This window comes from Neopelma chrysocephalum, unplaced genomic scaffold, assembly GCF_003984885.1.
Source record: "Neopelma chrysocephalum unplaced genomic scaffold, ASM398488v2 Primary Assembly neopelma1_108, whole genome shotgun sequence".
NCBI classification, from domain to species: domain Eukaryota; kingdom Metazoa; phylum Chordata; class Aves; order Passeriformes; family Pipridae; genus Neopelma; species Neopelma chrysocephalum.
The window spans coordinates 2189664-2215807 of record NW_020897773.1 but is presented as its reverse complement, the minus strand read 5'-3'; the positions used below and the strand labels follow the sequence as shown (position 1 = coordinate 2215807).

At 41.0% G+C, this 26144-nt stretch overlaps 3 protein-coding genes and 1 non-coding gene across 8 annotated transcripts in view; 3 read left to right on the top strand and 1 right to left on the bottom strand.

Moving 5' to 3' along the window:
• Nucleotides 1-7481, top strand: SPDYA (speedy/RINGO cell cycle regulator family member A). 3 transcript variants are annotated; one of them, XM_027696501.1, is made up of 8 exons: nucleotides 23-118; nucleotides 245-259; nucleotides 803-1049; nucleotides 1904-1962; nucleotides 2219-2304; nucleotides 3933-4104; nucleotides 5231-5519; nucleotides 6942-7481. In XM_027696501.1, the coding sequence occupies exons 3-8, from the start codon at nucleotides 821-823 to the stop codon at nucleotides 7028-7030; spliced, it is 924 nt and encodes a 307-aa protein (XP_027552302.1). In that variant the 5' UTR covers nucleotides 23-118; nucleotides 245-259; nucleotides 803-820; the 3' UTR covers nucleotides 7031-7481. The 3 variants fall into 3 exon arrangements, with proteins under 3 accessions (XP_027552303.1, XP_027552301.1, XP_027552302.1); XM_027696502.1 differs by lacking the exon at nucleotides 245-259 and having other exon boundaries at nucleotides 1-118; XM_027696500.1 differs by having other exon boundaries at nucleotides 7-259.
• TRMT61B (tRNA methyltransferase 61B) lies at nucleotides 7216-13867 on the bottom strand. Of its 3 annotated transcripts, XM_027696497.1 has the most exons (7): nucleotides 13261-13866; nucleotides 13061-13163; nucleotides 10110-10300; nucleotides 8849-8940; nucleotides 8210-8445; nucleotides 7522-7602; nucleotides 7216-7331 (listed from the first exon to the last, which is right to left on the bottom strand). In XM_027696497.1, the coding sequence occupies exons 1-7, from the start codon at nucleotides 13819-13821 to the stop codon at nucleotides 7288-7290; spliced, it is 1308 nt and encodes a 435-aa protein (XP_027552298.1). In that variant the 5' UTR covers nucleotides 13822-13866; the 3' UTR covers nucleotides 7216-7287. The 3 variants fall into 3 exon arrangements, with proteins under 3 accessions (XP_027552298.1, XP_027552299.1, XP_027552297.1); XM_027696498.1 differs by lacking the exons at nucleotides 7216-7331; nucleotides 7522-7602 and adding an exon at nucleotides 7707-7921 and having other exon boundaries at nucleotides 13261-13865; XM_027696496.1 differs by lacking the exons at nucleotides 7216-7331; nucleotides 7522-7602 and having other exon boundaries at nucleotides 7974-8445; nucleotides 13261-13867.
• The window catches only part of WDR43 (WD repeat domain 43), a 26142-nt gene continuing 13841 nt past the window's right edge, over nucleotides 13844-26144 (top strand). The window contains exons 1-3 of the mRNA XM_027696495.1: nucleotides 13844-14094; nucleotides 18674-18808; nucleotides 21316-21437. Coding sequence (XP_027552296.1) covers nucleotides 13900-14094; nucleotides 18674-18808; nucleotides 21316-21437 — 452 coding nt within the window. The 5' untranslated portion in view covers nucleotides 13844-13899. The remainder of the gene's footprint in view (nucleotides 14095-18673; nucleotides 18809-21315; nucleotides 21438-26144) is intronic.
• LOC113973958 lies at nucleotides 21834-21911 on the top strand. Its single transcript, XR_003536390.1, has one exon. It is a non-coding gene; the product is annotated as a small nucleolar RNA SNORD53/SNORD92 (small nucleolar RNA).

Sequence of the window (26144 nt, the reverse complement as noted above, 5' to 3'; positions counted from 1 at the left end):
GGAGAGGAGAGGAAAGGGAAGGGGCCGCCTCGGGCTTTCCCGCGGGGAAATAAAATTACAGCCACAGCTGAGAGCTTTTTCTGTTTATGTGGCAGCCAGCTAAGCCCTGGGGAGTCAGGTAGCTGCTGTGAGCCGGCCTCAAACAGCCCCATGCGGAGAGACCTTCTGAAGGAGTAAATACATTTAATACCACCTAAAAATACCTTTCCTCACTCTGCATTTGGTATCCTCTTGAATTTTGCAGTTACAAGCACCTCAGGTATGTTTCCTTGGTTGTGCCTTCAGGGTATGTCCGACTTGAGGGAAAAGTTTAATTCCCAATGGCTGTAACCAAATGTTAACAAAGTTAGGAGCTCAAGACTTGATTTTAATGTTACATGGCTTCATTATGGTTCTGCTGCGTTAATTCTATCAATATTCTTTTAAAAAGATGCAATCACAAATTGAAGCAGAGGAACACAGATCTTTTTGGTAGATCTAAGTAAGTGTGTGGAGCTATGAGGATCTGACAAATAGCAACTTTTTATGGAAAGGCTCTTTTCCTATTTTTCAAAATTTTGATTGGAAAAAGATTGAAGGCACCTACTGAAAAAAAAAAGCTTTATCAAATTAGAACTAAATCGAAGGACTCAACATAGTTGGCTTAGGGCACAAGGCTTAGATAATTAGTACTGATAAAATTGATTTTCCATCACCTGATGTATAAGCTCTACTGAAACGCTTCATGTGAACTGAAGAAATGTAGAGTACCAATGCTCAAACTGACTGGTTTTGTAGTTAATGTCTTCTTCTTTTTTAACAGGAACCTTTACTTACCGAAATGAAACACAATCTGGTGTGTCAGACACCTCCCACTGTCACTGTTCATGTAAAATCGAGTGCATCCAGATCACATCAGCAAAAAAAACTTTATAGACTAAAGAGACCTGCTTTTAAAGACCATCAAGAAAGTTGTGAAAAAGGGGTCCCTAGTCAGAAATACAAATGTCCAAAGGGACCGTGTCTAGTTATTCAGCGTCAGGAAATGACAGCTTTCTTTAAATTATTTGGTAGGTTAATAATGACAGATACAAATGTATTGACTGAACAGAATGTTTTCTAAGCTCAGTAATTTTGAGAGTGCTTTTTATATGAAAACTAATGGCAATTCTTTATCTAAACATATTTTGTTGTTATATTTTGGTGCATAAATATTTAATGCTTAAGTTAAAAATACAAGAAGGGCTACCAAACTGATGAAAAGTATCTTTGTTAAATTACAAATGAAACCAAGCTAGGTTTGAATACCACCACAGACAATCCAAGCATCTCTTCTTTATTTGTGTCTCTTTCATATAAAGTTTTGTATTTATTTAATTTAGTCAAGATATTAAATAACAGTGGAAGGTTACACCTGGTTTTTATTCAACCCTTAAATGCAGAAGTGACTCAGAGAGGTCGCGGTACTTACGGTCCATGTTCACCGACAGTGGTGCTCTGACCACAAATAAACAAGTATCGCCCTGTAAAGGCTGCCAGGTAATCAAGGTGCAGAGATCTCAACAGTCTGTACTTCATCCAAAATAGCAGTGCGGTACTACCTGGAACCACTGAATGCTGGAAGAAGTGACCCAAACAGAAGAAATACTTGTAATTTGTCACCTTCATTTGCTGTTACTGAGAATGGATGAAATTTGGTCATTAGATTTTCCACCTTGCCTTTATGGTGGTTTGTCTTCTTTTGTCCCTTAAGTTTTTTCACACCTGATCTCCTAGTCCCTTCACTTTCTCTGTTTCCACTGGTGGGTCTAGTTTCTTTCCTTTTATTTGGTTTAATGAAATGACCATCTGTTATTTATTTACAAATACTCTCTAACATAAACAATTTTGGTGTTTGAAATGCTACAACTTTCGCTTGTTGCAGATGATGATCTAATCCAAGACTTCCTTTGGATGGACTGTTGCTGTAAAATTGCAGACAAGGTAAGTGTGTTCCCTTCTTACTAATAGAAAATACATTGAGAAAGAAACGTGCCCTTAATCACTCGATACTTTAATGCAAATACAGAACATAATTTTTTTCTAATGGATTCATATGGAAGTTTCAAGAAACTCAATTCATGCTTGTGCCCTTGATAAAAATGATGAAATATCTTGGTGCAAGATAAATGTGATAGTCAATTTAGGAAATGAGGTACTGAAATAACACATTGATACTTCATTTTACATTTTAAAACAGTATCTCTTGGCAATGACTTTCGTTTATTTCAAGAGGGCTAACTTCACAACAAGTGAGCATACCAGAATCAACTTCTTTGTTGCTCTGTAAGTACTTTTAAATTATCTGGTTTTATTAGGATAAACTTTGCATTATTTTATTTCTTTATGACACTGATCATTATGATATGTGATGAGAGTCCTTTGATGTGCAGTTGTTTGGGTCCTATATGAAGTATAGAAACATAAGCAACCTGATCTAGGGGGTGGAAGGGGGAACTAGATGGTCTTTAAGGTCCCTTCCAACCCAAACCATTCTATGGTTCTGTGATAATCTACATACTGTACATAAATAGTGCAAATTCTACATTCTTCCTCTGATGGAACAAGCTTGAGCAGCAGAGAGGGGATTTTGCATTGCTGTAGTGATACATAGTTAAAAAAATTAAAAACACCAAACCTGAATCTGTGAACTTTTTAAAGCTTTACAAGAAATATATGCAAGACAATACATGGCAACATATACATGGCTCACGGTTCCTGTTATAAGACATATTCCATATCTTTGCCAGCCTTTAAGTCATTTGTGCCAGAACACTTCACTGTGATATGCATCTCAGGAGTAACTTTTTATTAAAGTTTCTGTCACCATGATTTAAGTCAACTGTAAAAATGTTGCTAGAGAATTTCTGAGAATTCTTTTGAACAGTTGTAAAATGTCTGTACTTTGAAACAGAGGAGCAATCTGTACTCTGTCTTCCCAAGCCTACGTAATCCCTCCATATTTGGCTATACCTACAGGCATATCTAGCTATCTGTCTATGTACAGGATTCTGCATTTATGGTGTTCAGGTCATCTTTTTCCATAACAGCGCTTCTCAGATGCTCTATTTGCACTCTAGTGAGGGGACAAAGATGGCTGTTCCTTCTGGGTAACATCCACAGAGCATGGAGGAGGGAGCCCTCTGACTCCACTGAAGGGAGAAAAGCCAGGCCAGAACAGTGAAAGGCTTAGAAAGGGACAAAGGGTCTGGTGAGACTGGGACTAGAGGGAATATTGGGGTCAGAAGCAAGTGAGAAAACTGGGGAGGAGACTAAAAGTCGTAATTTTTTCAGGTGTGATTTACAGTTTAGTATCAGGTGGATCCAGAGGAAGTAAATATTTTCCTGTTGTCTGAGAAGATGATCCAGAACCAAAAGTAGCAGATAGTCAAGGAAGGGAGAAATACGGACATTAAAAAAATCATTTAAGGTTTTCATTTATATCTGAAGGTAGACCTGTATTTATTTGTTTGCTGCTAATTTAATATGAGCAATGTAATTGTCCAAGAATAGCTAAAATCCATAGAGTAGAAAATGTAAAGTTTAAGATTTCATATAATAGTTTAAAGCTTTATTTAGAGAAATAAATTTCAGTCAGAAACTCTTCATTTTAGTACAAGGGTTTCTTGTCAGTTTGGAGAAAGATGTCAGTTCTTGCATATCTACTAATTTAGGAAAATCTAGGGTAAAGCAATTTTTATAAGAGCTTGTTTTTATTTACCCAAAGGATGCACAAGGAACTGATTAAGAAAATATTGTATTCCAGAGAGAAGGCTGTATTTTGTTAGTATTTTTTTCTCACAATACTAGAAAAAAGAAACACTTCAATATGTCTTTTAATGTTAGAAATCATTCTGATATACTGATTTAAGATTGAATAATATTTACAAACACAAACATATATATGTTTGAAGGTATCTGGCAAACACAGTTGAAGAAGACCATGAAGAAGCAAAGTATGACATTTTCCCATGGGCTTTGGGAAAAGCCTGGAGAAAGCTCTTCCCTGATTTCTTAAGGTTGAGAGACCAACTATGGAGTAGAATTGACTACAGGGCTATTGTAAGCAGACGCTGCTGTGAAGAGGTAGGGAAGGGGATTTAATATTGTAGATGCTGAAATTACACCAGTTAACGCCAGTCACTGATCTAGCTCTGCACAATTGCCTCCCTAAAGTGCATTGACAATCCATGGGAAAGAATAGATGCAGCTAAAATGTAATGGTCCATTTATCCTCCATGATTTTTTTTTCCTTTTGCATTTAAAATATAGTTTGAAATTATGTTTTTAAAGTAAACTAGAATATTTTATATTGCACTACTGTTAAAAGTTTCTATTGGCTAGAATCTGCTTTATGCCAATATTTTTTATTTAAAATCTACCTTCATTTGTTTTGCTTCAGCCACTTTAGAAGTAACTTTGTGTGTGTGTTTGCTTTCAATCTGTAAGTTTGTACACAAGTAAAACCTTCAGATAAAAATCCCAGCAGCTCAGGTGAAATTTTAATGCCTTCAAAACTAATTATGCCATTTCAACTGACTTTTCAAGGTAAGAGTTTTTCACTACATTTATGAAAAACTTGGAAGGACACACTTTTAACATTCTCTACTATTAATGCAGTGTTACAACCTACAGTTTTCAAATATATTAGGAAGGAAAAAATATATTCCTCACTTTTGAGGCAGAATGTGTATCTGGAAAAGTCCTTGTCATGTTCTAAGTATATAATGCTTACTTAGAGCTGGTGGAAAAGAAAAGGGTTCCCTCTCTGGGGATGGGATTATATGCTTATAGGAAAAGTACAAGGAATAAGGCGAGTGCAGAATGTTTTTCCCAGCATCTTCTCCCAGCTTCTCATATCATTAGTTCAGTGATGTTGTGAACAGGAATATCCATCTAGTTGATGTTTAGTAGTTAGTCAAAGACACCATCTTCTGTCCAACATGCAAAGAATGAGTTGGTGTTTGTGATGTTTCACCTGAATATACAAGGCTGTAAGTTGTTATGTTTCCACATCTGATTGGCATCTGGATTACTTACTCCTGCCTAAGGTAGCAAACTTTCCAGTGGGATAGAAGCAGAGAGATAATACATGATACCGACTTCAACTACGTTGTATTAATTCCCTGCCATACACTAATTGGATCCCTTGTTTTCAGCGTATGTTTTCCCATTACTTTTACGTTTTCTGACCCAATGGCTGTCCTAATAGGTGATGGCTATTGCTCCAACACATTACATATGGCAGCGAGAACGTTCTGTGCACCACAGTGGAGCCATGAGGAATCACTATGATGAAGTACAGCTGCCCCGAGGACCCAGCGCTACCCCTACAGACTGCCTGCTGTGTGGCAAGAAAGGAAGATTTGTGAGACTGGGATTATCATCTTCCTCCTCATCTACTGACACTTTGGAGATGATGGAATTACATTCATCCCAGAATTCAAAGCACACCCTTCCGACTGAAAAAATGCTTGTTGACTCTCCTGCTTATGCCCAAGGTATGGTTTAATATTGCAAATAATTTCCATTTAGTTTAGGCAACTGAGGCTGTATTTGCCTTTCAGAGTAGTGCAGGGACTTCTGTGTCCTTCCCTATTACCTTGGCAGAACTTTGCTTTTACTGCCACAGATCCATTTTCATTTTCGCATCTTGTATCTTGACTTCCTGGAACTGCTTTACATTGAGTCTCTCCAAATTATCTTCATCTGCTACAGTAGATTTTGGGTTGCACTCCAGTCTATTTAGGCACTTATTACTATTCTAGCATTATAAATGAAATTGAAAATTCTAAACACTTAGGAGTTGGTGGAAGAAACAATAAAAATACTGAGGTGTGTCATGTGAGTTAAAAGAGAGGGTGTATTGTGAGTTAAAAGTGCTCTTGCTGAGACCGCTGTTCTTAGAAAGGGCTGGCTGCTCAGTTGTGGTCATCAATTTGGACATAGGCTAAATCACAACTCACATTTTCCTTGCATCTCAATTGTTGACAGTTTAGACTTCATTTTCAGACTGGGGTACGAGTAAAAAACAGTACAAAAGTTTGTGAAAATTGGTCATGTGTTTGAATCTCTGCACATTAATCTACTCAAAATAGCATCCTCGGCCTTTGCACGAGAAGCCTCCATTACATACAGAAGTTATGGGGCACACTCATTATTAAATAATTACTGAAAGTGGAACACACTTGAGATGTAAATTTCCTGGGGCAGCTGTATAAGGCTTCAGCTCTGCAAAGATACTTCCATGTACTTAACCACTGGCGAGTTTCTAGTGTCATTACTTAATGCAGGGTTAGTTATTTATGGCTCTGTATTTTTTATTTGGATATGTTCTCATTAATATCCACTTTTCACTATTGTAGTAAGATTGCGTTACTGCTTTTGACAACTTTAGTAAAACTTAGTGATTCTCAAGGGACCCCTCAGCTTTGAAAAATTTGGCATTTGAATCTTTCCTGAGATACAGAACAAGTTAGGTGTCTACAACACATCACTTAATGATTTAATGTGTTACACAGCACCAGATGCTCATGTGAGACCCTTAAAGACTTAAAATTAAGTCTATTTTTACTTGAGAAATCTTGCTTTTCATATCTGGTCAGAAAAAATTGTGTTTACTTTGACTGTTTGAGAATGTTTTATATAAAGCAAAGTTCACAATTAACCAGGCAACTTTCAGCACAAGTGGTAGAAGTGAACCAAAGCTGTGTGTCAACAACTGTCTTTCTCTTGAGATGAGCACAGCTTTACCAAGCAAGCAAATTCAGTGAATTTCAGTAGCTCTTTAAGTTGTGCTTTAAGAACATTGTTCTTAAAGAAACCAACAGTCACCAGTTGGTAGCCAACCAAGTATTCATTTAAAAGAACAGACTTTGATCCTTTATTTTCTTACTAAATTTTTTTCTCCTTATTTCTGGTAGACTGTCAGAGACTGTCCAGCAAAAGGCAACCATGTAGCACCTTGAACCAAGATAAATCCATGGATTGGTTTATAAGCAATGAAGAATGAAATACACCCGATGAGACAGAAACAGATACTGTGATTTGCAGAACAATCTGTGCTGCATCACAGATGCGCCAGACCTGATGATTCCCTTAAAACTTTTTCCTTTAAATAGTAGGTGGGGTTTCAAACTTCGCATGCAGTAGAAGTCAAAGCAGTCATTACTTAAAAGTTACACAACTTGCAAAATGTAGCAGCTACTTTGCAATGTTTTATTTTATTCTGATACAATATTCAAATTAGCAGCTAACGCAGCAGCAGCATCAAGAAAGCAGTGGCCGAAACTTTCTCAGCTTGGTAAGGAATGCTAATCAAAAAACAAAAGAAGTTACTACTTCAGTATTTCAGTATGCGAGGATTATTTTATTATTATAAGTTTTATGATCTCATGACATAGTAACATGCCAAATGCTAGTACAAAAAAAAAAAGGTAGTACTTTCTGGAAATAAAATACCATTAAACATTTAAGATAAAAACCACTTTCCAAGTGTCTCACCTGAATGACCTTCCTGCCAGTAAGACGGTCTAGCAATGTAAGGCACTGAGTGATATGTTTCAGCATCATCAGAAAGTGATCCTGTGAGAAGTACATTTAGTTTGTTACTTCTTTCCCACAAGCTTAAGACAGACATGCAGACTAGAGTTGCCAATGTGCACAGATTATTTTTCCTGACAAATTTTTTTTTTTTTGCTTCTGTTATGGTGCTTTGTTGTCACCTATGACTCTGCTCTAGTATGGATTTTGCAAATCTATACTGTATATCTGTTGTATATGTGTACGTATATATATGTGTGTGTGAGGCATCCTTTTTGGACAGTGTGATTTTTAAAGCAGAGCACACTGGCACTGTTTCTTCTATGGAATTCTTAAGTCCATCAGGGTCCTCTAAAGCAGCCTTAGGACAAATAAAAAAGAACTGAATTTTACTGAAAAACAAAAATTGGAGAACAGTAGTAGAAGGGCAGTCATTCTTTATTGCAATTTATTTTCTATTTAGTCTAGATTATTAATAAGATATTTAAAATTAAACAATTATTATTATAGTCTTTTGCAAACTTTACAAGGTCCAGGCTGTCCAAAACCTTGTCTATTCTCAGCTGATCTAAGAAAAAATATTGCCTCTTCCTACACTGGATTATCAAAGTGCAGTAAGAGAGTGTCTCATCAGCAGTAATGTTCTTACCATTGTATTCGCTTTCTTTAAGAACTGCTTGATCCTCAATGTGGATTTCTTCATATTCCTTTTGAGGTGGTTCTTCAATATTTTCTTGAGTTTCCACCATTTGGCCTGATTTGCAATTCTTGATTTTAGCAGGGAGTACTACCCAGTTTCTGTGAGTTACCTCAACAATCCTTTCACACAAAAAAGGAAGCTTGCAGGTCCGTATTCTGTCTAAAAGGTCAATAACCTGTGTGATGCTTTTGAAGAAATGCAAAGGATAAAGTAGTATTTAAAAAACTCAAATCACACAATCTCAATTCTAATGTGACTTTGTCACATTCTTTACCTTTGAGGTTATAAGAGTCCTTCAATTTTAGGGTAAAGGAGTAGCAACCTGTCTACTGAATTTGAGAGCAGTACAGTTACTTTGAGGATGTCATAAAGTGCAGACTTCCACTGATCAGAATGAGAACATTTCCAAAGTAGAGGCCAAAGGATTTGGGCAAGTGTAATTTATACCGAGTGCAACTCCCTAAAGAAGTTACACGTGAGAAAAAAACCCAAACTTTGCTAAACATTTCATTAATGCTGGATGTGAATTTTAAAAGAAGTTTGGTTTTGTAACAATGCCAGCTGTAAGTGCCAGAAGTAAATACTTACTTTGCTAAATACACAGCGCACACACCACCCTGTTTCAGGCTTGGGTGTACAACAGGCAGAGCAGACTGAGGTTTAAGCATATCCAGAACTATCTGCAAGAGAAAGATACATTAATGTTTACTGGGAAAACACGTATATCTACCAATGTAATACAGCAACACTTGGAAAAAAATGTTTATGGAAAACAGATGCATACAACAGCAGTATGTAATCATGCCTCTCAAAAGCTGAGGTCCACAGTTCTACAAAACCAAATCCTTGCTACTTCCAAGTGAATTTCCACTAAAACAAGTAGTGTTTCACCAACAAAGCAGGCCTGTAGGAAGTTAAACCCCCTGCTAATTAAATTCCATAATGCTGACATTAAGAAAAACTTTTAGAAGAGTATATTTACTAATACATACGAATACCTATTTCTCAAATGTAAAAAAAAAAAAAGACCGTTCAGGTGCATCTTTATAATGAAAAGGGCACACTATGGTATCAACATCTAACTTGCTTGTTGTTTCAAGATTTAAAACTTGTCTTTGGCAATTTATCCATCTTCTACTAGAAAGTTGTGCAAACTATAAGACAATGGGATATGCAGTATTTGATATTTCCTGTTGATCGTTGAAGTTTTTTAAAATGGTATTTTTATGCTATGTATATATATTGCTCAAACCATTTAAAAAAATTGTCAGTTGTTTAAAGCATCTAGTAAGTAAGCAGTTGTAAGCAGTTTGCCTGCTTTAAAGGGAAGAGTAGTTAACATAAAGCTGTGTTCCCCAGCATGTCTCCCTTTAGAAAATCTGGATACAAGAAGCAGGACAGGAGAGCAACCAACAGCATTCTTTAACTTATGCTTGAGTTACATTGTCCATTCTATAAAGCTGATAGCAAAGTGGTTATATATTCATATAACCACTTTTTTAATAAGGTTATGTATTCTTCTGAAATTTAATGCTTGAAATATGTATCTCAGTTATAAAAATATCAGTTTCTGACAAATACAAGGAAGTAAGTTGGTCTTTGCTTACAAGACAGCAGTAATTAATTGTTGTATTTCTATAGTACAGTTTTATCACTCTTTCATTTGGGAAACCGTAACTGAAACCTTGAAAATACTTGTAAATCTTACAAAAGTGTTTCTTTCACTGATGAAGACGCGATTGTTTTTTCTCATGTTAAACTAGATATGGGAATCCTGCTCTAAGTGTGAGCATTAGAGGTTTTAATTTATGTAGAAAAGATACACGTCAAAGGGACTTTTTGGACTCACTGCGTCAAGTGTTACAGATTTCATATCTGCAGCAGCTGTTGAAATGTCTTTAAGAACAAAATCCACGTTATCTGGCCACTCGTCCATGTGTCCTATTTCCCATGAAGTTCGCCAGTGCCTGTAATTCTTCTTAGCTAAATTATGATGATCACCTCTGATTTCATAACTTATAACACGTCCTTTGGGCCCAACTGAAAACAAACAAAAGACAGTACACTTTAAAAAAAGTGCAGCCTACAACATAAGGACACATTATAATCCCATATGAGGCAATCAATTACCATCTATTTTTTTCTTTACATTTAAAACAGACATATGCAGAAAAAGTGCCATGTTAGTTCTTTTACAGACACAAATCCATCAATCCACAGATGAAATAAAGCAGTTATAGTAGCACGGACTGTTCCCAAGATGTCCTCCTGAAGTCACTCCTGCAGCAAAAGACGACTTGAGCATCTGTGGCCCTGTCAGCCTGTGATTCTCCTGCCAGAGCTACCAGAGGCACCAGCTGAGAATGCTGCAACAATGGTCACACCTCACAGATGCTATAAAGCTGACAGACAGTGACTGCTTCTGTTGTTATTAACATTTGAAACTGATAGTTTTAAAGTTTTTTGACAATCCTCGTTTTGTGCATAGTTTGTTCTTCATCTGTTTTTCCTCAGGGTTGGGGAAAGGCTAAGAAAACTGCAAGACCTGCTCACTGATCTCAGCCCCACAGACAAGTTTTCAAGTGTACTCTTTGATTTACGTAGGCTCGTGTAATTTTCCTGTTATTGTTTGCAACAGCAATAAATTATTTTATTATTTAAGTCTAAATTTACTATCCTGAAATTTACCATGTTAAGTCCAATACACAATGCTCCTCATAAAGGACACATTACCAGGCTGTCCAGGCAGACAGCAGTCTGTGCACTGCTATTCTATCCTTGTATTACTCCCATTCCTCAAAGCTATCACTGTTGGCTTTTCTCTCTTTGCTACTTTGGAATGGGCACACGCAGCTTTCAGCAACCACCAACTCAGAGGGTCACGTTCTGTGTCCTTCTAAGCCATTTCAGTTTGAAGTTGCCAGGCTCCTTCCCTCACCTGTGTGATCCCACTGTGAATCCATTCAGATAACAGAATAAAAGAAGCAATGTATTTCCCAACAGTCTCTCCTTGATCCAGCTCGCCAGACAAAGGCTGGAGCCAACATGTAAGAAGGAAGGGTTTCAGCAGGTTGCTTTGGATCACCTTAAGCAGTTGCAGAATTGAAGCACCAAGTCTTTATTACTTGAGATTATCAGTTTAGAAATATCAAGAATAAAATTGTTCACATTGGGGGACAGTCTTACTCATTCAAAATAATTCCTACATTTTGTAACTGACTTTTTAATGGGAAAAATAAGAACTATTTAAATAGGCAAAACATTATTGTGAAGCTACAGTATGTCAAGCTTAAATACGTTGTATTTTCCAGTTTTCAAGGCTCTTAAAGTCATGGCAAATACCACAATCTTAATTTTGTCTACTACTGCATGTCAGTAGTTTCTGGGAATGATTAAAGAAAGAATGGAAAAGAAAACAATGAGTAACACGAAGGGAGGAAATTAACAAAATCTGTTAAATCAATGAGAATTTTGGAAATTAAATACTTCCATGGACCACTAGATTTAAATTCCAGCATTTACCTGTGTGGCAGCTGTTTTTCTTGTTGGGTATCACTGTATTTTGAAGTGCTGAAGGATACAGAGTAAGCCCACAAAGGTAGAACAACCCGTAAACATTTCACAGACATAGCATAGTCTATAATGCAGCTTTTTAATGAACACTGGGATATAGTAAAAAAAGGAATGCTAGTTTCACAGCTCCGGTATTCAGTTACTCTGAGTGCCCTCAAACACTGAACGTAAGCCTTCAGAATATGCAACTTGTGCTTTTCTGCTCTGTCAGTTCAAGATGATCCATGATGAGGTTCTTGTCTTTACCCTCCCATGTCCTTTAATATTGAAAACAGTGGGGGTTTAGTTTCCTTTCTTTAAAGAATTTGTTCCATCAGGAGCCCATAAACCAGATTATCCTGAAATGTGATCCACTAAGAGGGTGCCTACAGATGAGCTGAAGCTTAAGGCTGAGGTTTCACCCTCATTCACATGGCTGAGTGCAAGGGCTCTCTACCTTTCAGAGCATTGTGAGCTAGATCGAACCAGGCTGGCTGTAACGTGAAAAAACAAGTGTGCACCCACAGAGGCATTCTCATTGGTAACCAGCAACTGGATTACTCACGTGGTCCATTAAGATGAGGAAAAAAGAAACTGAGAAAAGCAAGATATTGGAAAAACTAGTATGATTAACCCAAAGGCAAAAATAATTATGGCTGAAACTCAGCTTTCTGCAGGGCCTTCTGTAACCGTTTGCACTAAAGCCCTCTAAGTAGTCAAAATGTTTGTAGTCCCTGCCCCGGCTCTGGTGTGACTTTCCTTCAACAAACTATGTGTGAACATGTGAACTGCAGCAAAGCTTTTAAGAACGAAATCACAGAATCAATCAGGTTGGAAAAGACCTCTGAGATCATTGAGTCCAACCTTTGACCTAACACCAAGTTGTCCAATAGACCATGGCACTGAGTGCCACATCCAGTCTCTTCTTAAACACCTCCAGGGACGGTGACTCTACCACCTCCCCAGGCTACCCACTCCAATGCCCGATCATTCTCTCTTGAAGGATCATTCTGTCTTGAAGAAAAAACTTCTTTGTACTGTCTAATCTAAACCTCCCCTGGCACAGCTTAAGCCTGTGCCCTCTTGTCCTACTGCTGGTTGCCTGGGAGAAGAGACTGATACCCACCTCACTACAACATCCTTTCAGGTAGAATAGTACTATGAGAACCATGAGTATCTGGTCAAAAGGAAGGCAAGGTGTGATAAGGAAATAAATAAATTCTGTGTTTTCTAAAACCAGGTCTTCACCTGCCCGTGACAGAAACAAGCTCATAGCGCCAGACCCGCTGCCGGTTTCCAGCACGGTGTCTCCAGGGTGGACATCCATCATCGTCAACATCGCGCTCACATCCTGTGGGGCGAGAAAAACGGCACGGTCACCAGCCTCGAGAAACTCAAAGGCGAGATTCTGCCAGCGACCTCCCGGTCAGGACTTGGTCCCCACCCACCTTGGGGTAGGCGATGGTGGGTCCCCGCGGCATGAGCAGCACGTACTCCTCCAGCGACGGCCGCCTCAGCAGCAGCCGCTTCCCGGCCGAAGTTCGCAGCACCTGCCCGGGCACCTGCCCGATGATGTCGCCGTGGGGCAGGATCCCGCCGGGGCCGGCCAGCACCGCCCCGCTCGCCAGCCGGCACATCACCTTCAGCGTCCTGTGGTCCTTCCGCAGCTCCGCCAGCGCCAGCTCCCCGACGCGGAACGGCGCGGGGAGCGCTCCCGCCGCCTCAACAACCCCACCCCGAGGGGCTGCGGTGGTGGCCGCCATCTCGTCCATCTCCCCCTCTTCCTCCTCTTCGGGACCCTGAGGCGGCGGCGCCGCCGCGCACCGCGACACCGCCGCCGCCTCCTCGGGCGGCAGCAGCCGCCTCACCCGCTCCAGCGGCGACAGCGAGGCTTCCCATGCCCTCCTCCGAGGCCTCCCTACGGCGGGAGAAGAGGAGGAGGAGGAGGGGGAGGACGAGGAGCGGCAGGCGGTAGGGACCGCCCGGCGCAGCGCGCGCAGGGCCCTCATGGAGCGGGGAAGGGCGGGAGGGGAGAAGCGGAAAAGGAGCGTCTCGCGCCGCGGGCGCGGGAAGATCGCGCGCCCGCCATGGCGTCCCCTCCGTGCGCCTTCTCGCCCCGCGGCCGCCGCCTCTTCGCCGCCTGCGGGCCCGACGGGCGCCTCCGCGTGTGGGACGCGGCCGGCAGCCGCCTGCAGCACGAGTACGTGCCCTCCGCGCACCTCAGCGCCGCCTGCACATGCCTGGCCTGGGCCCCGCCGGAGGGGAGGCAGCTCCCCAGCAAGGTGAGGAGAGAGGGGACGGGGAGCGCTGAGGGTGTGTGTGTGTGTGGGGGGGGATGCGTGGGATGGGGCGTGTGTTGGGGGGGAGGAATGGGGATGGTGGAGACCCCGAGCGGAGCCCCTGACGCGTGGCCGCGGCCCGCTCGGCTTCACCCCGCCCTCCTGGCGCCATGTGGCCGGGCGGGCCGGGGAGCGGCGGGCCGGGGTGAGGGTCCCGCGGGCTCCGCGGGGCTCGGGCACGGACACTGCCCGTCCTCCCCCTCGCCCCCACGGCGCTATGGCCACGTGTGGCGCGCCCCGCGTTTGGGGGGCAAATCCGCTCTCCCCCCCCCGCCATCCTCCGGCCCGGATGGCGCTGCACAAGGTAAATTTCACGTGTTGGTGGGGAAGGCGGCTCTGGGGGTTTTGTTGTTTTTTCTTTTTTTTTTTTTTTTTTTAAAACAAACAAAACAGAAAAAAAAATTAGCGGAAGCACTGACTGTGTAAAACCATCTGTCTCTCGTATAACCTGCACGGAAGAAGCCTTCCTTGAAAGGAGAAAGGTATGTTAACTTCACGGCCTTAGCCTTAGTCGAAAAGGTGGTGCCGCAGAGCAGGTCGGCTCTGTGCGCTCACTTAGTTCACATTCCAGTAAAGGCACTATCTCCCCACACTTCCTTATCCTTGGAAGTACTCCCGTGCAAGCTGCTACGCTCTCTGTGATGCATCTTTCTGAGCCCAGGAATCCTGCAAGAAGGTATTCAGTAGTTTCGTTCACAGCACATCAGAGAGCTCGGATGTTCTCCGCCTTGATCAAGGTTTAGTTCACTTCAGGTGAACACTGAACCTGAAAATATTTGGAGTATATACTGAGGTACTTTTTTATCCTCTTTATGTTGAAGTAATCCTATTTTCTTTAGCTAGAATGTACCATTTCCTGAGGAAAACAGATGTATCACTTGAAAAAAGTATGTGAAGTCCACTAAGAAGTAGGGAGGGCTTTTCGAAGTGTGTTTTGGTGCATCAGCAATTCAGTGTATTCGAAATACTGTTAAGGATATTTCAAAACGTGTAACACATAGATTACCAACTCAAGGGAAAGCAACGTTGTCTCACTTTCCTCAGCTGAGCAACTTAGTCCCTGAACTTCTAGAGCTCCCAGGACATGGGAAGAATGTGGCAAAAAGGATTAGATTTAAATTGGCCTGAGCCTATTCGTCTGTCACGTAACTTTGAAGCAAAAAAGAATACATGCATTAGTTGCAGAACTGTATAGGTGGTTCTTTGCTCTTAAATTAACTGAAACTGGCTTGTAAAAATGGGGTTAATCTGTCCTGTGTGGAGTAAAACTCAAGCTGACACTGCACTGCTGTGGTGCCGCAAATCAAGCACAGGAGGTTTCTGAGTGGCTTTTAAAACCTTTCGTTCGAAACAACCCCCTTTTCTAGAGATCTACCCCTGAAACCCACAGGTCCTTGGTTTTAACCTGGCTTAGGGTTGTATGAAAATGGACCTAATCAGACAGCATTTGGCCACCTCTAAGTGCTTTCTAATCCAGTATTTTGAGTGCTGTCCCCTGCTTGAAAGTTGGTATGTTTTCAAGTGGAAAACATACTGTTTGTTGGAATAATAGTGCCATAAACCTTTGTAAATCATTGGTTTATCCCTAGACTGAGCTGAAGAACTAAAGCTATGATGGTTCTGCCAAATACATTTTATTAAATGTGTGTTTTCTGACATTACTTAGTCTTATTTTTTGCTGGAGAATTGACATCTGTCTAAGTAGTACTAGTATTTGGTGTTCAGGGGTATAACTGTGCCAGTAGATATCTACAAATGGTGTTTAGCCTAATGACACCTAAAGTAAGTATGTTTTGGACTGCTGCCATGTTAATGAAGGCCATGTGTTACAGGAGAAATCAAGTTTTGAACTGCAGGCCCTGGAATTGCTGATGCAGGAGTGGCTTATTGGGATGCTCCCTGCCCATGTGCTTTCACAGTGTCAGTGCTTCCCACGTGCAGTGTTCGTCTGCTGCTGCTCCATGTGGTGCCTTGTGCAAGAGTGCACCTCCAGCATTCAAAATACCTTCTTCCACTTTTTCCTAACAAGCTGCAACTGCTCTGTCATCATCAACTGTCAAGACCTTTAGATTTATCCCCATTTTGGTGATTTAAGTGCTTTATTTCACATGACAGCAGCAGAGATTGGATTTCTGTTTAAAAAAAAAAAAGTCTATGGCTTACCTAGTGAAGTAAGAGCATTAGGGGAAAATGCGTGCACAGTTCCTTTTCAAATAACTTCCTTTAACCATCTCTGCTAATTAAAACACTGCTTTTTCAGGCAAAGTTGAAGGATTTCTAAATAAGCTTGAGTTTCCATAAATAATGGAAAAGAAAGAGAAATGGAAATGGAAAGAGAAATCAAATGACAAGGATACTTATACTTAGTATAGTTCAGCTCCCCTATCCTGTCCATGAGAACAGAGTGCTCTTCTAATTAAGACCCTGATCCATAAGTGAATCCCACATGGATGTATGTTTACTGCAATTGGCAGACTGTCTATGTACTAATGTAATGCTGGGTAGAGAAGTTTGATTGATTTTTTTTTTTTAATAGTTCTTAGAGTGTTTTCTCAAATCATCTCAGACATTAACAGGTGTCTGAATTTTCCACTGGCATTTCTTCATGCAAAAATTTCTGACAAAATACTCCACTCGTACTGCTGATAAAGAATGGTCAGTAAAGAAATGCATGTGAAAAAAACCCTTGACTTCAGGAGGAACCTTCAGTGCTTCTTGCTTTCTTCTTGGCAATGGAAATAACTGTGCACTTCAGTGGGAATTCTGGTGTACTTTTGGGTTGTTCCAAGGGAAATTGGCCATAGCAAACTGGAGGGTGAACAAGTTTTAGTTAAAAGATTTATGCAAGGGAAGAGAATAAATCTCTTCTTAGTTGTGATTTTGCTTTGCCCTGGGAGTGTGTGGTGTAATTAGTGAAACTACATAAAGAGATTAAAACGTACCAGAAAACACATAAATTGCACTTTCATCTCCACTCTCTTTGGCCCTTGCCTTTGCATGTCAGACAGCAATTTCAAAATCGCTTCATTGTCATTGCTGCCCCAAAATCCAGTAGTTTAGTCTTTTCTCATATATTCTCTTAAAATCTGTTTGATTTACTTGGTTGTGCTTTGTGACTGTGATGGTACAAATACAGATCAGCATCTGTATTTGTAATATTTTATAAACACCTTTCTTTCCAAGGAAATATGAAGCCTAAACTAATACTTACAAAAACTGCAGTGTAATTTTTCTCAAGAGCCTGCTTTTGATGTAAAAGTTACCTGTATTTTGGTATTTCTTGGCCTAAACCAAAACGCTTTTCCTAGCAGAAGGTGTCTGTATTAAATACAGAGGAAAAGCAAGTCATGCTTCAAAGAACCAAAGTTTTTATCCTGCGCTGTTAAACTTGTACATCTTAGTTGTGGTGAAAACTCCCAAATCCCGATGGTCATTGTATGTCTGGACCTGAGTAGAAATTATGTACGTGTGATGTCTGTTGTAAGGCAGATGAGCTACACCACATGGAACTTTCATAGAGCTGATTGTTCGCATTATATCAGTCTCCTTTGGCTTCTTCTGGCTGCTTGTCAGTGCAAGTAGACCTGTTGTGTAGAGGAAGCGTTAGTTTGCATATGATTTTTAAATTGGAGAGAATGCTTTGCTGCAATGTAACAAGTGCAGGAAGACTTACTAAGGTCCAATTAAAAAACTTATCAATAGCATTAGGGATGTTTTTTTCTTCTGAAGTCCTTGAACAGTGTTTTTATTTTCTTTTTTTTATTTATGTGTGTGTGATTAGTTATGCAGGATTAACCCAGTGAGCATAAATGCAGTGGCTTCTTCTGCCCTCTTTATTTCAGTTTCACAGGAGCCAGTTTTATTCCTCTTCCCCTTCCCAGTGATGTGCTGCATTCACGTGTTTTTGGTTAAGAGAGATGAAGTAAAATCCCTCCTTAAAGTGGCTGATAGCGCTTGCAGAGCAAGAGAGTGAAGATTCAAGAATTGCCTGATCGTAGGAGGACCTCTGGTACTGACAGCAGGACTTAGGCAGAGCTCTTGTTTTCAAGTCCTGTCATTTCCCTCTGTGGAGTAGGATAGTGCTTTTTTTGTAGGAAGCATTGTGAACAGTTAATGTTTGCAAGACTCTTCTGAATAGCTTTTGAGAAACAAACAAACAAAAAAGATCATAATCATTTCCGTTTTGTGGGTGAAGTGTTCTGATTGTGTTAATCTTCACTTCTGCCTCTGGGACAGGAACCTTGTGAAAAACTTGAATGTATTTCCTCCCCTCATGGATAAGGTTGATAGGGTAGCAAAATGGCCTCCACCAGATGTTTCCAAGTGACTCAAAGCAACTTTGTTACCTTGTACATGGAGGTACAACATGAATCTCTAGGCTTCTGTGCACTTCAGTGTCTTCATTTTGTGTCTGAATGGGTCTCAAACTTAGGAAAGTTTTTTTCCCCCTCTGCTTTACCACTGTGATTAGGCAGTCAGACTAATTAATTTTACGGTTTCTCTTTTTTTGTTGTTTTTCCAGGATGGCCCTCAGAGGAAAAAACGGAAGTCTGAAGTTGGAGAAGTGGACAAGCAGTTAGATATCCTGGCTATCGGTACAGCAGTTGGTAGCATTTTGTTGTACAGCACAGTAAAAGGAGAATTACAGAGCAAGCTAGTAAGTAATACAGTCTTCATCACATGCTACCAAACACTGATGGTTTCGGCCAGTTTGGACTGAAAAATCCTGGTTTTGAAGTTAATGGAATGTCTTAACATTGTCCATGGATTTGTTATTCTGCATTAAAAATAACGGTAATAATGAAATGCTTAACCTGGAGAGTTAAATGCTCTGTGGAAGTGTCATACCCTCAGTTGCTGCATGGTATTGTTGGAGAGAAGGGCAGTACTTATCCAATGCTTGGGAAGTTGTCACGTTGATGAACTTTTCTATAAACTTACCTCCTTTGTGGAAGCTCTGGAGTTCCCTCAGCACATTATCTTTTACGAATGATACAGACTGACTTGCATTTTGCGTTTCCAATTGATAATGTCCCTCTTACTTCCAAGTACCTTGGGTTTAGTCTTGAGTTACATAACAAGCAAAATAAATCCATATGAACCGTTGTGCAGTATTTTGAGATACTTGGGCATACTTTTCCTTCTAAACTGTTAGTTATATGTACAGTGATAAATGTACATGAATTTAGAGAAAGCACAGTAGCTAATGAGTATCAACTCTGTTTTATGGAAAAACTATTTATGCTTGAAAACTATGAGCAAAATAAGGATGTTTTCAGGTTAAAATTTAGTTTCAGTTGGTTTGAAAACACTGGCTGCTCTTCTGTAGGAGCAGATGTTATTTCATGAGCACTTTGTTTTTTATAGGTAGGACAAATTAAAAGATTACTCCTGTTATTAGAATAAGAGACATTACTTTTAGCTGTCCTTATTGAACAGAATATCTTTCTGCAATGTAGTTTGTTTTGCTCAAAGCTGATTTGCAGTGACACTTCTGGGAGTAGTCTGAGCAGGTTGTTAGTGGTCCAAATAGTGAAATTTTATAAACTCCATGGAATATCTTCATAAACGATTGAAGGGTATATATGTGGAGCTGCAAAGATTTTGGTTATTAAGAGGATACCCCCTATAGGGTCTTGTGATCTGATGATAGCTTGCTCTTGCATGCTGATCTAAAAGGGGAGGCTCCTCATTTCTGAGTGCCCTTAAGGAAGCAGGCACTTAGATGACTGTCAGCAAGACACCTGTGCTAGCCTTTCCTTTGAGTAAATTTGATGCTGTTAGCCTTGTTTGGCTGTGTATATAAAAAATGGTAGGCAGGGCAATTTTTTTGTGAATTCTGAAGTCCTAGAAAAATCATAGAATATCCCGAGTTGGAAGGGACCCACAGGGATCATCAAGGCCCAACTCCTCTCCTGTGGCATCTCACCCTGAAAGGGAAGGGAACATGCAGATGCAGAGATGCTTGTGGTTGAAAAGGAATGACAAAAGTCAGAGGGTCCACAAAACCTTAGTAGTAAATTACACACTTGGCGTGGAAATCAGTATAAAAGCATGGCAGTGGATTTTGAATAAGGGATAGGGTGAAAGAGAAGAGAGAGATTAAAGAGTGGGAGAAAGATCGAAAGATGGATCACCAGTCCTGGCTCCAGCATCAATCCAGTTGATGGGGTGTCCAGTGTCCTGGGGGTGCCACTCGGGCTTTGTGGGGGTCCTTTTTTATAGACAAGTTCTCCCCACTTTGGAGCCAAGTTTCTCACTTTTTATCCAGTTCTCGCTTTCTGTACAGTTCGTTCTTCTAGACCTCTCTGGAAATGGGTTGGAGGGTTTTGAGGGTCTTTGGTGGTCTTGATCCCCCCTACTAGGTGGGCCTTTGGTCATCAGTCAATGCCTGCTTCTTGACCTCATTCCCACACTTGGGCTGTGCTGTGTTGTGCTTACCACCAGGAGCCAGAACAAGGATGTTTGTCCCAGAAAAGTGCTGCCCTACCTTCACATGGCCCCCTTCTCCATCCACATCCTGTTCTTTCTCACAGTGTACTCTTACCAACAATCCTTGGTGGGCTCCATGGCTCTCCGATGGCTCTTGGTGTCTGAGACACACATTAGCCCCGATCTTCTAGGCTTCTACATGGCCCTGCACAGGGCCACCCCAAGAATCACACCACGTGTCTGAAAGCATTGTCCAAATGCTTCTTGGACTCTGGCAGGGTTGGTGCTGTGATCACTTCCCTGGAGAGCCTGTTCCAGTGCCCAACCACCCTCTGGAGATTATTTTCCCAATATCCAAGTGAACTGCCCCCCAGCCCTGCTTCCTGCCTTTCCTTTGGATCCTGTCACTGGTCACTACAGAGAAGAGATCAGTACCTGCCCCTCCACTTCCCATTGTGAGGAAGATGTAGACCACAATGAGGTCTACCCTCAGTTTCCTCCTCTCTAGGATGAATAAACCAAGCCAAAATACTTATGTGTATGTATCAAAATATGAAATATCTTTAATTTGTATAACTTTATATGTATGTTGGTCTTTTAAACCACACACACTCTTCAAGTTGCTAATGATTTGAATTTAATTCTTGAAAGAGCACTTTATTCACATTGTTGGAGTGGGGAAGACTCAGTAGTCAAGATACTTCAGTGAGTTGACACTCTTACCTTTTGTAGGATGGTGGTCATGACAGTAGAGTAAACTGTGTAAGATGGCATCAAGACAACTGCTGCTTGTATAGCTGTTCAGAGGACAAACACATTGTGGAATGGAACACACAGACCTGCAAAGTAAAGTGGTGAGTGATGCTGGTTTTCAGTCAAATTTGTTTGCACTTGCTTTTGTGTATTTCCTCCCTTGCAGGTTTTAATGAGACCCCTTTGGAAGTGGTGCACTCTGCCCACTGTGCAGAGTTGACTGTTGGCCATTATTTTTCTGAGGTTGGAAGTGGTTTTATTGAGGGATGAAAGAGTAATTGTCATCCTCTGTGTATTGGAAGGACTAGATGAAATTGAGAGCGATTTGGTTCCCTCCACACTAACTTTTAGTGGGACTGAAAGACTAGAAGTCGTTCTAAATGGTGAAAAATCTAAGTTCTAGATAAAATCCTCAAAAATAGAGTGCAGCAGATACTGTAAGACCTCATTTATCCCATTTAAACCTGTTACATGTACCTGGCTTTGCTCAAAGGGCCTTGCTATGATGATAACCCACTTGGTTTCGCTCACTACTGATGTGCAGTGGGGACAGTTCCACTTGGCTGTCTGAGCAGGCTGCTACTGTTGAAAGTACTGTTGAGCAAAATAGAGGTTAGTACAGAGTAACAAGATGTCTGTTGTGGGCAATTACTTTCTTTTGTAACAAAGTCAACCTGTTATTAAACTTTAAAGAAGAACCCAAAATTTCTGTTAATGATCTTGGTTATCTTTCTTCAATAAAAGCCTAGTATGTGACGGCCCATTGATCCTTCCCTTGATTTTGTTTCTCTTTCTTAACATTTCCCGCTGTTGTTTTATTACTGCAGCTCTCTTGGTTCTGTTTAGGTTGGCGTGGGCACTGCAGGCAGCCCATCATCAGTAGCCTCTTAGATTTCCCTAAAAAAGGCATGCATCCTTAGATTGCATTGCATTGACACACTGACATAAAGTACCAGAAGGCAGCTGCAAAATCTCCTTCTAGCCTTTTCTTTTTAGGGTTAAACACACCCAGTTCCCTCATCTTTCCCTCTTCCATTATGTACTCTAGTCCCTAAGCTGCTTTTGTGGCTGTACATTGAATTTACTCCATTATGTCAGTGACTTTTTTGTACTGCCCCAGACTGGATGCAGTGCTTAGATGAGGTTTTAGAAGAGTTACACAGAGCAGAGGAATCACTTTCCTTGACCTGCTGATGACACCATGGCTAATGCAAATCAGTATGTAGTTGGTCTCATTGCCACAAGGACTCCCTGCTTGCTCATGTTCAGCTTGACTATGAGGACCACAGGCCTCTTTCTTGCAGAGCTGCTTTCTAGCCATTTGTCCCCAGCCATTTGTACTTGGGTTTTTCCATCCCACCTGCAGGACTTTACATTTTCCTTTGAGCTTTGATATTCTGACAGCCTGTTTCTTCCCAGGCCTGCTGAGATGCCCCTGAGTAGCAGCCCTGCCCTCCAGGATATCAACTGCTCTCCCTGATTTGGTATTGAATGTGAGCTTGTTATGTGTGCATTCTGTCCTGTTTTGAGATCATTAACGAAGACCTGGGCAATTACAGAGGATATTAAGCAGAATTGGGATGTCCTTAGTGGCACGAGTAATTGGCCACCAGCTGGTCTTCGTACCAATGATCACAACTGTTTGAACTCAGTGATGCAGCCAGATCTTACGTTTTCTTAGAGCCCATCCATTCAGGCTTTGTATCTCCAATTTGGCTGCAAGGATATTATGTGAGACATTGTCAAAAGCATTGCTGAAGTCAAGTTAAATGGCATACGTGGCTCTCTTCCCATCAGCCAAGACAGTTGTCTCATTAAGAAGACAATCAGGTTGGTTAGACACAATTTGCCTCTTAGAAATCAATGCTGGATGTGCCCCGTGACTTTTCTGACCTTTCAGTGCCTGGAAATGGCTTCCAGGCGTATTTGTTGTATAACCTTCCCTGTTGTTTCCTGGGTTCTCCTTCTGTGGATATATTTTGTCTCCTCTCTTTTTTTTTCAAGTCATCAGAAATTTTTCCTGAGCCTGTGTGACTACTCAAAATGGTAGCAGGGTCTTGTAGTAACACTGGTCTTAGGAGTTCTGGATGCATCCCACTCAATCTTAAGGAGTCACATGTGTAGAATTTGCTGCTGTGACCCCTAATTTGATGTCCCTTCACTGTAGTGGGTGCTAGTTCTGACTCTGGCACAAGCTCAAGAACATGGGAGCCCTGCAAGACATTGCCCTTAAGTGCTTTGGCCTTTTCTGTGTACTGAATGTGTCCCTACACCATTCAGCATCAGCTCTGCACTTTCCTCAGTCATCATCTTACTGCTGATGATGTGCTGTGTGTAGGTGTCCTTTTGTTGGCCTTCATATTCCCTGCAGGCTTGAACACTGGCTAAGCTTTGGCATTTTCTGTTGCTGCATGCCTGGACAATATTTCTGTATTCTTCTGTGTAATCTATCTCGACTTTCACCTTTTGCATACTTATTTTTTTGTTCTTTTGAGTTGAGTCAGGAGTTGCCAACTTGGCCAAGCCAGCCTTCTGCAGTAACTGGTGATTTCCTGCTCATTGGAGGGTACCCTTCTTTTGCTTTGAGGAGGTTATCCTGGAAGAACAACCAGCTTTCTTGGGCCCCTTTTTGCTTGAGGGCAGCCAACTGTGATCCTGCCAATCAGTTCTCTGCATAAGTTGCAGTCTGCTCTTCTGAAGTCCAGCATTGTAATTCTGCTGTTTATATTGCTCTTGTTTTTTAGGGTCCTGAATTCCATTATCTTGCGGTTGCTATAGCTGGAGGTTGTAGTGCTTTTTTTTTTCCCCTTTGAGTGGCTGATCCAGTAAAAGTCACCTTTCATAGTACGATTGCGAAGCACTTGCATCAAGAAAAGGTCTTTAGCACTTGGCAGCAGTTTTGGACTGCATGTGCACTCCTGTGCTGCTCTTCCAGCAGTTACTGGGGTGGTTAAAGCCCATTAAAAGAGCCAGGGCCTGGGATTATGAAGATTTATCAACTTCTTGTTTACTGGACAGTCTGTAACAGATGTGCACTGCTGCTCCCTTCTTGGTCTCTTCTCATAACCTGCAAGTTCTGCAGTGGCCCTTTGCCTGTTTCAGAGGAAAGCTCTATGCATTCATGCTACCTTTTTATGTGGAGAAACCCCCCTCTTCTCTTTTTCTTCCTGGCACGTCGTTCCTGAAGTGCCTTCGTAAAGATCCTTGTCTTGCAAGGCATCCAGCTGTTGTTCTGTGAGCCCAGTGAGATCAAAGCTCTGAAGTTGCCCATGGACATCTAATTCACTGTTTGTATTCCACAGTGTGTGTGTTCATGTACAAGTACCTGAGATGGGTCCCAGACATGCTGCTTTCTCAGGAAACGTGAGAATTTCTGCTGTCATGCTTCTTCTTGGGTGTTTCACTCTGCTCCTGTCCCATACCAGGGACCACGGAGGGTGGTTATGAAATGTAATTAGAGGCATTGTGTTCTTTCATTTTAAAGATGGCAACAGAAAATAAGTCCTGGAGTGTATAGATTAGAAGTACACAAGCCATATAACATCACGGTTTTTGTATGAAGATTTTCTCTGGTAATATTATGAGTCATAGCTAAGGTGGCTGAAATTGGGAAGAGTAGAAGAAAGCAATTCTCTTAAAATTTTACCTATTAGAAGGAACAAATATCTATAATAGTTGCTCATGCTCAATGTCCACATGAGTGCTTGCATTCTTTAACACTTGTCAGGACCTGGAAATTAGTTTTTGCATAACCCACAGAGAAATCAGGATGGTTGCTCCTGGCATAGAGAAGCGGTATTCAACCTTTTTTTTTTTTTTCATTTGCAGGCTTCTAGACATGTTTCTATAGAGGTATGGACTGCTAGACAGAGAATAGAAACCGTATGGCTTTAGTCTTGACTTTTCTAACTACTGTAGGAGTGCTCTGTAGGGCCACTTCAGGAGGTCTGTGCAGCACACATGAAACCTTTGGCAGAGGGACAAGCTGTTGGGGAAGACAGAGAGGCAAGATAAGGTGTTGTAGAGAGGTAGTCTGAAACATTCTGGATGACTTCTTGTTTCTCTGTAGCTTTTTCATGTCTTAAGTACTCTGACTACTGCCAGAGGCATTCTGGACATCTTATGCAGATTCTTGTTTTATGAGATCCTGTTAAAAACTCTTTCCTGTTAAAATTATATGAAGAGTATCCAAACTGAAAACCAACAGATTTTTGCTCTGTCTTATATTCTGCAATCTACTTCAGTCTTGTCTTTTTAGTATATTTAAAAATACCTCCTTGGTTTAGATTATTAAATAGTTTGAAATTCTTAGTCTTGACCTCTTCTTTGGAAAAGAATACAAAAATCACGTCATACTCTCTGTAAGGTGTAATGCTGTTTGTCAGGTTTGTGGGCTGTAGAAGTTTCAGCTTCTATCAAAAGTGATACAGCAAATGATCCCTGTTTTGGAAGACAGGAGAGGCATTGCTTGGGCATGTGAAAGTTATTTGGAGGTATTCCCAGAACAGCTGTTTACAATCAGAATGTGGTGTGTTGCAGGCTACGTCCAAACTGTAAAGGGTTTGTGTTCATGCTTTCCTTCCAATTTTGTCCTGTGAGCAATATGTGGTAATTCGTATTCCTTCAAAGCAGATTCAGGCTTTTCATGACACCATCTTTATTTTTTCCCTTTTTAACTTTATTTTTAATTATTTTTAAATAGTGCTTTGAACAACAGACCATTAAGGTGAAGTTTGTTTTTGTCAGTGACGTTGACAGACTTGGGAGGAGAGCCAGGCAGGAACTGAATGGGCTTTGAAACTCTGAAT

What these genes read in the sequence shown, in the direction of transcription:
- TRMT61B (XM_027696496.1), bottom strand. Translation starts at nt 13,821, where the DNA reads ATGAGGGCCCTGCGCGCGCTGCGCCGGGCGGTCCCTACCGCCTGCCGC. An exon ending in CTTGTTTCTGTCACGGGCAG is followed by an intron (nt 10,301 to 13,060) that starts GTGAAGACCTGG and finishes GTTTGTTTTCAG; the next exon opens with TTGGGCCCAAAGGACGTGTT. An exon ending in TGCGCTGTGTATTTAGCAAA is followed by an intron (nt 8,446 to 8,848) that starts GTAAGTATTTAC and finishes TTTCTTCAAAAG; the next exon opens with CATCACACAGGTTATTGACC.
- SPDYA (XM_027696502.1), top strand. Translation starts at nt 821, where the DNA reads ATGAAACACAATCTGGTGTGTCAGACACCTCCCACTGTCACTGTTCAT. An exon ending in GCTGTAAAATTGCAGACAAG is followed by an intron (nt 1,963 to 2,218) that starts GTAAGTGTGTTC and finishes ATTTTAAAACAG; the next exon opens with TATCTCTTGGCAATGACTTT. An exon ending in GCAGACGCTGCTGTGAAGAG is followed by an intron (nt 4,105 to 5,230) that starts GTAGGGAAGGGG and finishes CTGTCCTAATAG; the next exon opens with GTGATGGCTATTGCTCCAAC.